This window comes from Crinia signifera, chromosome 1, assembly GCF_055691185.1.
Source record: "Crinia signifera chromosome 1, ASM5569118v1, whole genome shotgun sequence".
NCBI classification, from domain to species: domain Eukaryota; kingdom Metazoa; phylum Chordata; class Amphibia; order Anura; family Myobatrachidae; genus Crinia; species Crinia signifera.
This window is the reverse complement of record NC_139217.1, coordinates 181,550,079-181,563,353: the sequence shown is the minus strand read 5'-3', so window position 1 is coordinate 181,563,353 and position 13,275 is coordinate 181,550,079. Positions and strand designations below refer to the sequence as shown.

General features: G+C 40.2%; 1 protein-coding gene across 1 annotated transcript in view; it reads right to left on the bottom strand.

Annotated features, from left to right (window-relative positions):
- Nucleotides 1-13,275, bottom strand: part of TBCK (TBC1 domain containing kinase) — a 308,853-nt gene that overhangs the window by 258,608 nt on the left and 36,970 nt on the right. Inside the window, exon 3 of the mRNA XM_083178707.1 lies at nucleotides 4,526-4,598. Coding sequence (XP_083034833.1) covers nucleotides 4,526-4,598 — 73 coding nt within the window. The remainder of the gene's footprint in view (nucleotides 1-4,525; nucleotides 4,599-13,275) is intronic.

The window sequence follows — 13,275 nt, the reverse complement described above, 5'->3', positions numbered from 1 at the left end:
ATTAAGAAATATACAGTATGGACAGCACAGATCATCTCCTCTCTGTAGTGCCTTAGGGACCAAGAACACAACATATATATATATAAAAAAATGGTGAGCATTATTTTTCCCTTATTCTTAAACAAGATTTCTGGGTGGGAAAATTTGTCTCATACCTAATAAAAACTCATGTGAGTCACTGACACAGAAAATGATGTTGGAAAATCAAACAGCATAATGATAACAGACGAAAATGTCTGCCAGCTGAAATAAATGAAGCCCACGCAGAACACATGGACAGTATATTGAGATCAAGGCATACGTATTAAAAAGTGTTACAGGAGGTCACATGTGCATGGGTGGATTTCAGAACCAATGACTAACTTTCCTTACGTTTCATGGAAAAACCGATCAAAACTGCTATGTGTCAACGGTCACGCCTTGCACTACTTTTCACGTCTGGTTCATGCCAGGTGTCTGTATCTTATCATCTTGCACTTTTCTGGAGGACTAGAAATGTCAATAGATTTGATTTTAAACAATCTAAATATGAATAAAAGTTTGCTGAACGCATGGGCATCAGTATGCAGCCTGGGTATTGCTTGGCTAAATAACACACCTGCAATAACAGTGTTTTTATCAAAAACTACTCAGCATGCTATATATAAAGTGCCATTCTAATGATGAACACAGACTGCGCACAGGACAGCAGTGATTCTGCATCACACAAGAATGGGGAGGACATTACCTATATATACACATAATGTTCATTCTAGCACCCGCCATCTTTGAAAACCCATGCCGTTCCTCTTCCCTGCCTGGGGTGTCGCTGTGTGATGTGGTCTTTCTAGCACAGGTCTGGTTTGCATATCAGTGCTGATATACAGACCACACTGTGCTAAAAGCAGCAGACAGCGACAGCCCAGGCAGGGAAGAGGAACTGCATTGGTTTTCAAAGATGGCGGGTGCTAGAATGAACACTACATAAACTGGTGTGTTTTACAGAGATGCCTTTTACTAGATTTGCATGTAATAGGTTGTGGGTTTCTAGCAACAATAAAGTCTCTGGAACCCACAGTGTTCCGTGAGATTCAGCTAAAGCCTGCTAAAACCTGTTCAGCAACATGTCAGCTGAAAAGAGGTGATGTTGCCCATAGCAACTAATAAGATTCTGCCTATCATTTCTGTCTTGCATCCTAGAAAATGACAGACAGAAATCAGATTAGTTGCTATAGGCAACATCACCTCTTTTCATTTTCAGAGGGTTAGTAAATTTATCCCATCGTAACCAATTATCAGTACTGTTGAGATTAGTGGAATTTCTGAATTAAATAAATGTCCTAATATTTGGAGTGGTTTACAGCACAATCATGCATTAACATAGCTGATACAATACCTATATTAAACAGACAACAAATAAAAACAAAAATAATTTAGGCTTTTAAGATTAATCACCAAAAGCACTTAAAGAAAAAGAAAAGAAAAAGAAAAGAAACAAAAAAGAAAGTAGCAAGTGGTGATGAGCTGTCCTCGGTAATCTCTCTGTCTGCACATGCTGCCTTTGGCCAGATCTAAGAGCACATCCCCTGCTGGGTCTGAGCTGACGAAGGCTACAGGTGCATAAGGTCTTTTGTTCTCTTAAGGCTTTTGGCGGCTGCTGGTAGGACTGATCTCGGAAGCAGATGAGTCTTTGCTTTATGGTTCCCTGAATGGAATAAACACTCTGCAATTGAAATAACATGGCCCTCAAAATGTCTTTGCCAACTCACAGTGTGGTGAATCGATTTGGCAGATCCGCAGAAAGACGATAATTGTACAATACTTGGTAACCTCTCCCATGCTCGAGAGCTGCGACATAGTGTGATAAAATCCAAAGACAGGGGTGTTTGCATATTAAAAGATAGACATCACGCAACACAGTTTCTCAGCTAACACTGCCATTGTCGTGTCACTTTAGGACAGCATCAAGCTACTATATAATCAAGTGAATGAGCTACTATATGACAAAGTCCCACATTATTATACTACATTATATAAAGCTGTTGCCCCTCCTACAGCTATAAACAATTATCAAACTGCTTTCCCCACCACTGAACTTATCTATTGCCAGCAACAACAGTCCAGATACATACAGTATAAACAATTAGACCGGAGCTTGTACAAATGGTTCTACCGCTTGCAACATATGCAGAAGATTGTCAAACAAACTTTCATTTGCATGGTAATCGCAGCACAGCCAAACTCTTGGAGGGGAATAAATTACGCGATAAAGCAAAGATCTACTAATACAGTCAGGAAAAGGCACTCGGTCTGCCTGAGAGATGGGCTTAAGCCTGATCACTCAGCACACATCGCGGTGCACTCACAATACATGGATTGTCAAAACCTGTACTGATCCCAGTTACAGAGGATCTGAAGGTGGTCATATCATCTATAGAGGTGAAAAAACAAAACTAATTTTAATTAGAAATCATCTCAGGTATAGAGGCGATTATTCCTAAACATCAGTCTGGGGTAAAGAGGTCTGACAATCTCACGAACAGAGAATTTGTGGTGCAAACATACCGGCACAGTTGGTCCCAGTAATAGCGTTTTATCACTTATACAGGTTACACTTATCAAGGTTTAGATACAGAGCAAAAGTTCACTCCAACTGTGAAATCTTCTCCAGCAGCTCCTATACAAAGGTTTCCGTATCATTCTTCACTCATCAGCCGATCCAAGTACCAAGCCTCCCCAGCCGTCACAGCACGAACTACGCTAGCCGCACGTCGGCAGAATCACATAAGTCTGGGTGAGTGCACTCGTTCTACCTGCCTTTCAAAGTCTCCGGCAATTCAGCGTGTGTTATCTAAGCTGTTGCCGAGGCGGACAAGCTCGCTCTCTGCACAACACAAAATCAGCTGGTCGTCAACAGGCGACGACAGCTGGCAGAGTGGCTTGAGCGGTCTGCAGACTGTATAAATCTGTATATAATCGGCTGCTATCCATCATTATTTCTGAGCTGGACACTTATTATTTGAAACCTTGGCTCAAAGGAGAGCATATACCCTAATATATTGGGACTATTGGCTGCTGCTACGATTTCATATAGAGTGTAAATATGTCCATTCATTTATGAATTTTATACCTTTATTATTATGTGTTTATATTTTGATACAATGTTGTTTTATATATTTTAATATAATAATAAATTCTTTGTACCATCCCCAATCGTGTGGCGCTCTCTGGTTGTGTAAAGCTACCAGTACACACTCCCCGTTTCCCTTATCAAGGTTTGACTGTAGTAACATCACTAATTTTTCATCACATTCCACAGATATGTGAAAGAGTACATATTGGTGGTGTTGGGTATCAAAATAGGATCTGCAAACCACATCAAGGAGGACCAAATCTCTTGGTAGGAGTGTGCTATATAGAGGAATACCACCAGTAATACTGACATGCAAGAATATAAGTGCAAATAAGAACAGCAATTACAGTACATCTAGTTTAGCACACAAACACTGCCTACTTCTCCCTGGGGAGGGACCCGGACTCATAAGTGCTCTAAAGTGAAGTAATGTAATTAAATATATATAAAATAATGTATGTTTTATAATGAAATTAATTTGAATATTCAATTATATTTCATTGTCATAACCATTTGTTATAATAGTATCTACGGACTAAACCTCTTAAATTCAGTAAATTTTACTGCTATTATGTTTTCAGGATTAACCATTAACATGATGTAATGTTAATGGTTAATCCCAGCAGCTCCCTTGGGACTACTGTATATGTTACTGTATTATTTTACAGTATATTTGTACAATACTATTTCCTGTAACTGTTTTTTGACATTTGAATGATCATATGCCTTTTCTCCTGCACTTTATTTTTACCCTGTGTCTGTATTTTTTATTTTATTTTGCTCAATCAATATCACTGAAAAAAAAAAAAAAGCTTCTGTTTGGTTACAGTTGGTGAAAGTTGGATTTCAGCAGAATATACAGTGGTAATGATTTAGTCCAGTAGTTCTCAAACTTGGTCCTCAGGACCCCACACAGTTCACCTTTTCCAGGTCACACGACAGATGTGACTGACACATTTTAAAAAATCCACAGGTAAAGCTAATTATTTCACTTGATTCTGCGAGGAGACCTCTGAAACATGTACTGTGTGGGTTCCCGAGGACGGAGTTTGAGAACCTGTTATTTAGGCCAGTAACCTACTTTAAGTAAGGGACTATTTGTCAAAGTTTTCCTATTACAGGGACATATTGTACCAGTATTTCTTTCGAAGTATACAGATATTTCAATCATATCTGAGCAGCAGACAAAATGGCAGCTCAATAAATGCAAATTTGTGTAGGATTACCTATTTCCTTATGTTTTACTAAACATTTACAGAAACCTAAAGCTAAAATAAACCCTACATACAATAAGGATTTATATTTGCTTTACAAGTCATGCTTGTGTGCATAAAACAAAGCAAGTTGATGTCTGTCCATCTGTTTTTGTTAGTCAATGCGCACAAATAAAGATGTCCTGGATGGAGACATTACCTCACAGGCTTCCTGCCCTGTAGCAAATCTTCAAGACTTTTCTCATAGTGTTCAGCTACAACCACCAGTCTCTCTAAGGAGGGAAGTAGAGAATAAATCAAACGGATATTAAAATTCATTGAAAATTGTATAAACAGGCAGAAGGAAATAATTATGTCCTATTCATCAAGGTACAAAACATAAAACAAGAAAGGTAAGAGATGCCAGAATGGCAAGAGCTATAAATGCATAATACAATGAGATCTTGGGTGATATTTACCAAACCTTGGAGAAAGAGAAGCGGATTGTTTGCCAAAAGCAACTTCTCCAATGTATCTCTCACAAAAGCTTGATAGCCTTCATCACCCCTAAAATGAGGTAAGTCACATCTCTGGCTACTTTTCTCATTAAATGACTGTAAGGCGGGGGTGGCCAAACCTGTCCTCAAGATCTACCAACAGTTCATGTGTTTCAGGCAACCTGTGGATCTATAGTAGGAATGAATGCAGCATGTTTGAAAATGCGACAATTAGTAATGGACTGCAGCTGTGCACCAGCTAAGTGATTTAGGAAACATGGACCATTGGTAGACCTTGAGGACTGGTTTGGCCAGCCCTGCTGTAATGCATTCAATGGGGTATACCTGTAAATTAATTGTAGATGTCTTTAAAGTAAGGCAGCTGGCAGATTGATATTACCATTGACATTGGCCTCTTGGGATGGAGGTCAGTTGATGGCCATTTTGTAAGGCAATCTGGTGTTAAGATAGGTTATACACAAGGAGGCTAAGAAGGTAATCAGATGTGCAAAAGCACAGACTGAGGAGAAAATGGCCCAGTCAGTGTGTAAAGGGGGGGGGAACTTTTTTTTTTTTTTTAGGTATATAAGTGAAAGGAGAAAAACAAAAAGTGGAGTAATAAGGCTAAAGACAGAGAGTGGAAGTCTTCTTGAGGGGGACAATGTAATAGCAGATCATATTAATAATTATTTTTGCTCAGTATTCATTGATGAAAGAGAGGGGAAGGGTCCACAGTTAAGTTGCAAGTATAGTCAGAAAAATGAGGGAGAAACAAGTACATTTACAGAGGAAAAAGTCCAGAAGGAAAGAAAAGGACAGAAAACTTGTTGCAGTAAACAGAGTACAGTCAAAGGATGGAAAGGTTACAAGTGAAGTACCCCAGGGATTTGTACTTGGACCAGTGCTTTTTAATATCTTTATTGGTGATATGGCAAATGGAATTGAGGGTAAAATGCGCCTTTTTGCAGATGACACAAAGGTTTGCAACAGGGTAGACACACCAGGAGGGGTAAAACAAAGGACTGATGATCTAGGTTTAGATTAGGAGATTAGAGCAATGATCAAGTGCATGGCAACTACAGTTTAATGCCCAAAAAAAAAATGCCAAATCATGCACTTGGGTCTCAAAAATGCAAATACTACATATTAGTATAAATCGCACTATAATGGAAACTACAGAGGAAGAGAGGTGTCACTATTTCAGTGGACTTAGAGGCAGGTAGGTAATGTAACAAAGCAATGAAGAAGGCAAGTCAGATGCTTGGTTGCATAGGGGGAGGTATCAGCAGTAGAAAGAAGTAATAATGCCACTGTATAGGTCATTGGTACGACCTCATCTAGAGTATGGTGTTCAATTCTGGAGGCCATATCTCCAGAAGGATATAACTACATTAGAGACTGGTGCATGGCCTACATAACAAAACGTACCAGGAGAGACTAAAAGATCTTAATATGTATACTTTAGAGCAGTGAAGGGAAAGGGGGGGGGGGGGGGAGCATGATAGAAACTTTCAAATATATAAAGGGATTTAACAAGGTACAGGTGGAATACACTCTTCACAGGAAGAGGAGCAACAGAAACCGAGGACATGCACTGAAACTAGAGGGAGGAAGATTCAGGGGAAATTTGAAGAATAATAACTTCACAGAAAAAGTAGTAGATAAGTGAAATAGCCTCCCATCAGAGGTGGTAGAGGCAAATACAGTGGAACAATTTAAACATGATTGGCATAGGCATATTGATATAACGTGAGGTAACGTTTAAGAAAGGGGCAGACTAGATGGGCTAAGCAGTTCTTATCTGCTGTCAAATTCTATGTTTTGCTCAGAGTGTATCCAACAAACAATTAGGTATGAAAAATAGTTATTTTTTGACAACAGGGTTCATTTGTTTCAGGTTTATTTTGAAAATTGATTCAAAATGGTCTCCTCTAATACCACTTTCACACTGCCTAAACGTTTTAAAAACTGGTACTTTGAAACGGGTCTGAGCCTTCACATTGCAGTAGATTACCGTTTTAAATACCATTCACATCAGTCAACCCGTTTAATCCCCTGAACACGTTTCAAGGCAGCCAGCCTATCACAGGTCTGTAGTCTGTTGTTTTTACTAAATACCGTTTCAGAGCCATTCTCACTGCATAAAAAACGGCTCTGATTTTTAAACGTATTGAAATACCGGTTATCTTTAACCAGTAAATGAACTCTGGTGCTTTCCCACTGCAGCCTTAAACGTTTTAAAATGGAAAAAAAAAATGGCAATACACCATTTAACAAGTGCGGTGTGAAAGGGGTATAAATCTAATTTGCACATTTACCATAAAGTCCTATAATAATAATAAAAATATAATAAGAAGATAAACTTGCTAACAAACAGAACTAAACAATTTTCTTATTTACATGGGTGATAAATATTGTTAGATTTGGACATTTCTTAATTCAGTCTGAATTTATTAAAACATTTCAGCAGCCAAATATACAACCTGTATCTATGTAATTGATGTAAATTTAAAGACCAGACATTATTTTGTATCACAACTTTATTCTGCTAAAATTGTACGGAAACCTTGTTGTTATTTGTGCTGTGCTCAATTCACTTGTGCATTCTGTATGTCTATACCTCTGCTTCAATAAATAAAATAAAAAAAAAAACACATTTCAGCAAGTAACAATAAGTGATAAATTGAATCAAATATTAGTCACAAGTAGAATACTGTGGATATGTTGCATTTAAATAAAACAAATTAAAAATGTTTTCATAAAACATGTACAGTAATGAAACTTGTAAAATTTAAAAAAGTTTACGTTTAATATGTTGTAGGGGTAAACCAATTGTCAGGGTCAGTCATGTAATCTGATTACAAAATGATAAAAAAAAAAGTAAATTTGCATGTTGCCATACTTTTATGAAAGTTCCTTCATCCATAGTCACAAACTCTGGTTAATAAGCAGAAATGATGCAAACGTTTTTTCTCTATTATTTCCTTGGACTTGCTTATATATCAAACTTCCCAGTTTCTCAGACAGATCTGTGATCATCGATTTATGTGACTGGATTGGCATCATGTTATTGCAGTTCTGTAGGACCTGGATTAGTCCAAAAACTAAAACATACTTATATTGTAGGTCAATATTGTATGTCTACAGAGGCTACCCTACTTTATGCTGCCACACCCCAAAAAATGAATTCAGCACAATTATAAAATTATAGAATCAACTAATCAGTGTTCAGTAAAATTCATAACCTCATTGTAAGCGACCTGCCTTTCGTGCATCTGCTGATTTCCAGTATGTGCAACTTTGTGTATCTGTTCAATTAACATCTGTTTAGGATATACAAAGGTAGTCAGGGCCAGTGGTTATATGAGTGTAGACAAGTCAACCCTATGACATCATCTTAACATGTGACAACAAGCATCATAGTGCTGTGTAATGTAGATTACGGTAAGAGATTACCCTAAATACTGGCCGGAGGGCTTGCTCCATCACTATCCATGTCACCACTGGTTGCCTTTAGTTTTTTATTTTGGTGTCAAAAAAATCAGGAATTTTATTCTGTGAAGGGGCATGCTATTTTTGTTCATGTGCTTATAGCACATGAATATATATTTAATAAAAAAAAAATGCCAACTGGGGGCCGGAGCCGAGAGCCGCTTATTAGATATTCATATATTCAATGCACCCGATCATTACATATGCACGATCAGGAGCAGTGAATATACCCGGTCCCCTGCTGGCTCTGGGGGGGGGGGGGGGCAGCTTGTGCTGCCTGGGTCCCGGGGAGCCCTTCTCCCCTCCACATACGTTCTGGGGCAGGCAGGGAGACTTCAATCTCCCTGCCTGCCACCGTCCCACAGCTCCCTGCAGCGGACACTCGTCCACTGCAGGGGTTAAGATTCGCCGCGAGGGGCAGCGAGCCCCTGCCACATTGAATAGTGTCTAAAGACCCGTGACGGAGATTCTCCAAACATGGAGAATCTCCTTAAAAACACGGCGAGAGAAAAAAAACGAAAAATACTGCCCGAAGACAAGGCGGGCGCCACACTGGCAGGCATCGGCCCATCTGCATACCCATGGAAACACCCATAAAACGCTGAGCGTTCCCATGGTCCACTGCCTTCATCGCCCCCGTCCCTCCCCACAATGAAACGTCCCAGCAAGTGTTTAAGTCGCCGAAGCCATTCGCTGCACAAATACGCAGAGCCCCAAACATCAGAACAGGGCTGAATTCATCCCATTCCAATTAAACTTGAATCAGGGCCATAGTACTGTATGCCTGTATGAACAAGACAATATCCTATATATAGAAATATAACCAATAAAGCATGACATGGAGATTTGACGATTGTCTAAGGAAACCTGCCCTGCGTGAGTATCCTGGGATTGTAATGGACGTTTATCAAAAGCTCCATGGGAATGTGACCCGTGCATACATGGAAGGGAGGCGGACCTCGCATCGCCCTCATCAGGGGCTATACACGTGGAGCAATCAGATCTCCATTTTTAAGCAATCTAGTCAGATCACTTAGAAATGGGGTGAATATCACCCTGTGTGTATGCCCTTTACAGTTATGTTTACTATTACTCAATAAATAACCTGGCTTTATAGATTCATCTCACATTATGCATCTCATTACATTCTTCCTTCTCCTCCAGTTGATTCTGGCTCTGCACAGATAGTCCTGTTTTTTTTTTGCAAATAAGAAATGGTCTTCATCTTAAGAACACTTCATGCCATTTGTTTGTACGCATCATATATAGACACCATAGTCCTACTGTGGGGCACAGCTGGTGCTTATTCAGAGTTTGGGAATGTAAAAGTGCATTTCTTTCGATTAAATGACGTATTGTAAGCAATATAGGTCTTTCACACAACCTGGATTAGGTGCGCAAGGAACCTTCATGTGAAGACTCAAAGTAGTCTCGTTACACAGTGTTATTGGGATCTGGAAAATATATGCACCAATTAAACTTTTTACTAGAGGTATTCCACCGGATTTGACTCCCAGAGAGAAGGCGCTCACATCAGCCCAGGCCAGTGCGTTCCCTCTGTAGCCTAGCATGGCTATGTAACAGCCCAGACACATTATATGTTAACAGGTCCCACAAGCCTCAGTAACCATTGAGAATTTCTCAGCACATGTTTTATGTGTGCAAAGTAAAAGCAGTTTCTAGATCTTGTACATTTGTATGTCTTACTTCTAACAGGATATTAGGTCTCATACACAGAGTGGCGCAGTCTGTCTGTGTTAAAGAAACATTTTTTATTATATGTCTGCAAAGTGCATTTTTGTGAACTAGGTAGTGCCATTTTTCTATTGGTTATAGGGGACAATGTAAACATGATGTCAGCACTGAAGAGAAAATACATAATTATTACATAAAGCTACATAATACACCTATGATTTGTACCGGCATTATACAGATGTGTCATCATTCGTCTAGCCTCAATACTCCAACGTGAGCCTGGTGAGTGACCTTCCAGGTTCTGCGCAACTTTGCTTATGTCAGGTACCGTGTTTTGCCACATATACAGCTTTGTAGGAATGGGACTAGGATGCATGAGGAGACTACGCTGTTTAATGTGATATATGAAACCTGTATATCTGCGTGTGACTGAGTCTGCAGAGAGAGCAAAAAAGCACTTGTATTGGAGAAAAAGCTGTGGCTGCTACATTGTAGTACTTTATGTACAGCTTAAGAATCAGGGTTATTCAGACCTGATAGAAAATCATCTTTGCATTCTCAAATGGACAAAACCTTGCTGCACTGCAGGTGGGGCAGAGAGAGTTAGATTTGGGTGAGCTGTGCTTGTAATCTAAATTGCAGTGTAAAAATAAAGCAGCCAGTATTTACCCTGCACAGAAACACAATAACTCACCCAAATCTAACTCTCACTTTGCACGTTTCATCTGCCCCACCTGCAGTGCAAAATGGCTTTGTTCATTTGAGAAAAAAAAAACTTTACGTTAAGGGCTGAATAACCCCCTCAGTCACACACACTTATTATATATATATATATATATATAAAGGCAAAAAAGCCTACCAAAGGTAGGTAAGAACACTCGCCAACTAAACAACTGAAAATGCTTCTAGTTGTTTTAAATATAAGTACAGAGTCACAAATGAAAAGAGGTAGTTTAACCTGTTCAGTTAGTCCATCTTCCAACGTTTCGGTCAGCCACAGTGACCTTTGTCAAGGAATGGACACAAGGAGACAACACTGTTGCACAGTAATCAGGAGCCAACAGGACCAATTCCCAAGAGAGAAGAAGCCACACACTGCAAACCCCCGTGTCCGGCTATAAATACCTGTATCAATTAACGTTATTGGCGCCAATGCGCCACTCGTTCCAGGCTCTGGAACGCAAGCCTAGGCTGCTTCCGGCCCTTGGAACGCAAGTGCCGCACTTCCGGAACTGCCGGGAGTAGCGGCCGGGACTCTGTGACAAACTACCTGAAGAAATGCGGGGACGGTGTCAGTGTCAGTGGCGCCGCAGCGGGTGCCTCCGTGACCCCTTCAGCAGTGATCATGACCTGTGCCGCGCTCCTAGTGATACAGGGAGCTGCGGTCGGGTCAGCAGAGACGTGGTAACTAGCATTCGGTCACCATGGTGATGGGGGCGGCTCCACAGCGGGAATAGCCTCCCCCTCATTCATGAGTCAATAAGGGGATAAAAATGACAGGTTTAAGCCGGGCACGTGATCAAACTGAGCGGTGACCAATGAGGACGCCTCCATTGCCCCACTCAAAACACATACGTAAAAACAAACATGAATGAAATAAATGAAATACGACAGAACTGGTGTACTGGCATCTTGATATTCTAATGAGCTGTGGTCAGTTAGTTATCAATGCATATATTGGGCTGGAAACGAGCCAAGACATGGTGATGATGGAAGAGGTGCCACAGCGGGACCCACCACATCCACCTCACATAGAGGTACTCATGTTAACCAACTGTGTGCTGCACTCACATTCCAGTGACAACCGTGGACCTGTTTGTGCAAATCACTGAGTCTATTGATGCTGGATCCATTGAAGCTGCGTTGTGGTTTTATCATGAGTTTATTATTGGTGTGGTGCTAATTAGATCTGTTGTTTTATATCAAGTCTAGAAATTAATACTTTAATTTTATTCATTCAATTTAATTTTTATTATTTTTTATTTTTATTTTTATTTGTGTTTATTTTTATTTATATTTATATTATTGATTATTTAAATTTTTTTTATTTAGGTTTCTATATTATTCCAATTTTTATTTTAATTTTAAATTTTTAATATTGTTAATTTTAACTTCTATATTAACGTGTGGTAATGTTTATATGTGTGGGAGTCCGTCTTAAATCCTTATGATGACGGATCTCTGGCAGTGGAGTGTCGAAAGAACCACTCCTAGTGACATTTGTGATAGTGGTGTCATATGTGTGCCAGAGATGACCAGTGAAGCACACTGTTGACCAGATCAAACACCAAACATAATTGAAACATACACATGAGACATTGCATGACCACGTGAGCACCCAAATGACGTATAGCAAACGAATACTAGATGAACAAATAATCTAAATGATCAATAAACAATAAACAATGATCCTGCCAGGCAGCCACATAAAGAACAACCAATGGTGGCAGCTAACAGGACAGGTGTCAACTGGTCATGACCAGCTCACCTGATTCAAGTATATAAACAATCATATATCAACTTCTAGGGCGATCAATAACCCCAGAGTGATTTGAAAGTCAGCATGTCTCAAATGGCTGTCTATAAAAGCCAAGATACACTGTTTTTGAAACAAGTTGGTGGTATTGAAAAGAAGAAACCCCTGCGGGTGTATTTCCCAGGTGTGAATCACCTGAGGATCCCTCCACACGTAGGACTGTCAAGTTAGCGCAAAAAAATAGAAAAAGAATTAGTCTCGTTCAAACCCCGGGGTGCTAGAGTGTCCAATCTGTGGATCCACCTAGCTTCCACTTTTTTCAGAAGTAATGTCCAGTCACCACCTCTCTTGGGCTGAGGAACCCAGTCGATCAGGCGACATCTCAGACTTGGTACTTGGTGTCCAAGTTGCAAGAAGTGGCGTGGCACAGGTTGGTCTGTCTTGTTGGTGTCCAATGCCACACGAATGCTTCTCCTGTGGTTGGCCATTCTTTCGCGGAAGCACCTGGAGGTCATCCCGACATATGCCAACCCACAAGGACACGTGAGCATATAAATTACGTGGTCCATTCGACAATGTAACCTGAACCTGATGGGGATCTGTTTTCCCGAATGTGGGTGTGGGAATGAGGACCCAACAAGCATAGCGCTGCATGTGGTGCACCCACTGCAACGATAACACCCAGGTTTTTGGCTGTGTAACCACGTGATGTTGGATGGGGTTTGTGGGTTTAGCGTAGGTCTCATCAAGAGCTGTTTTAGGTTAGGACCGCGTCTGTAGGCCATCATTGGTGGGCCATAGTCCTGAAGT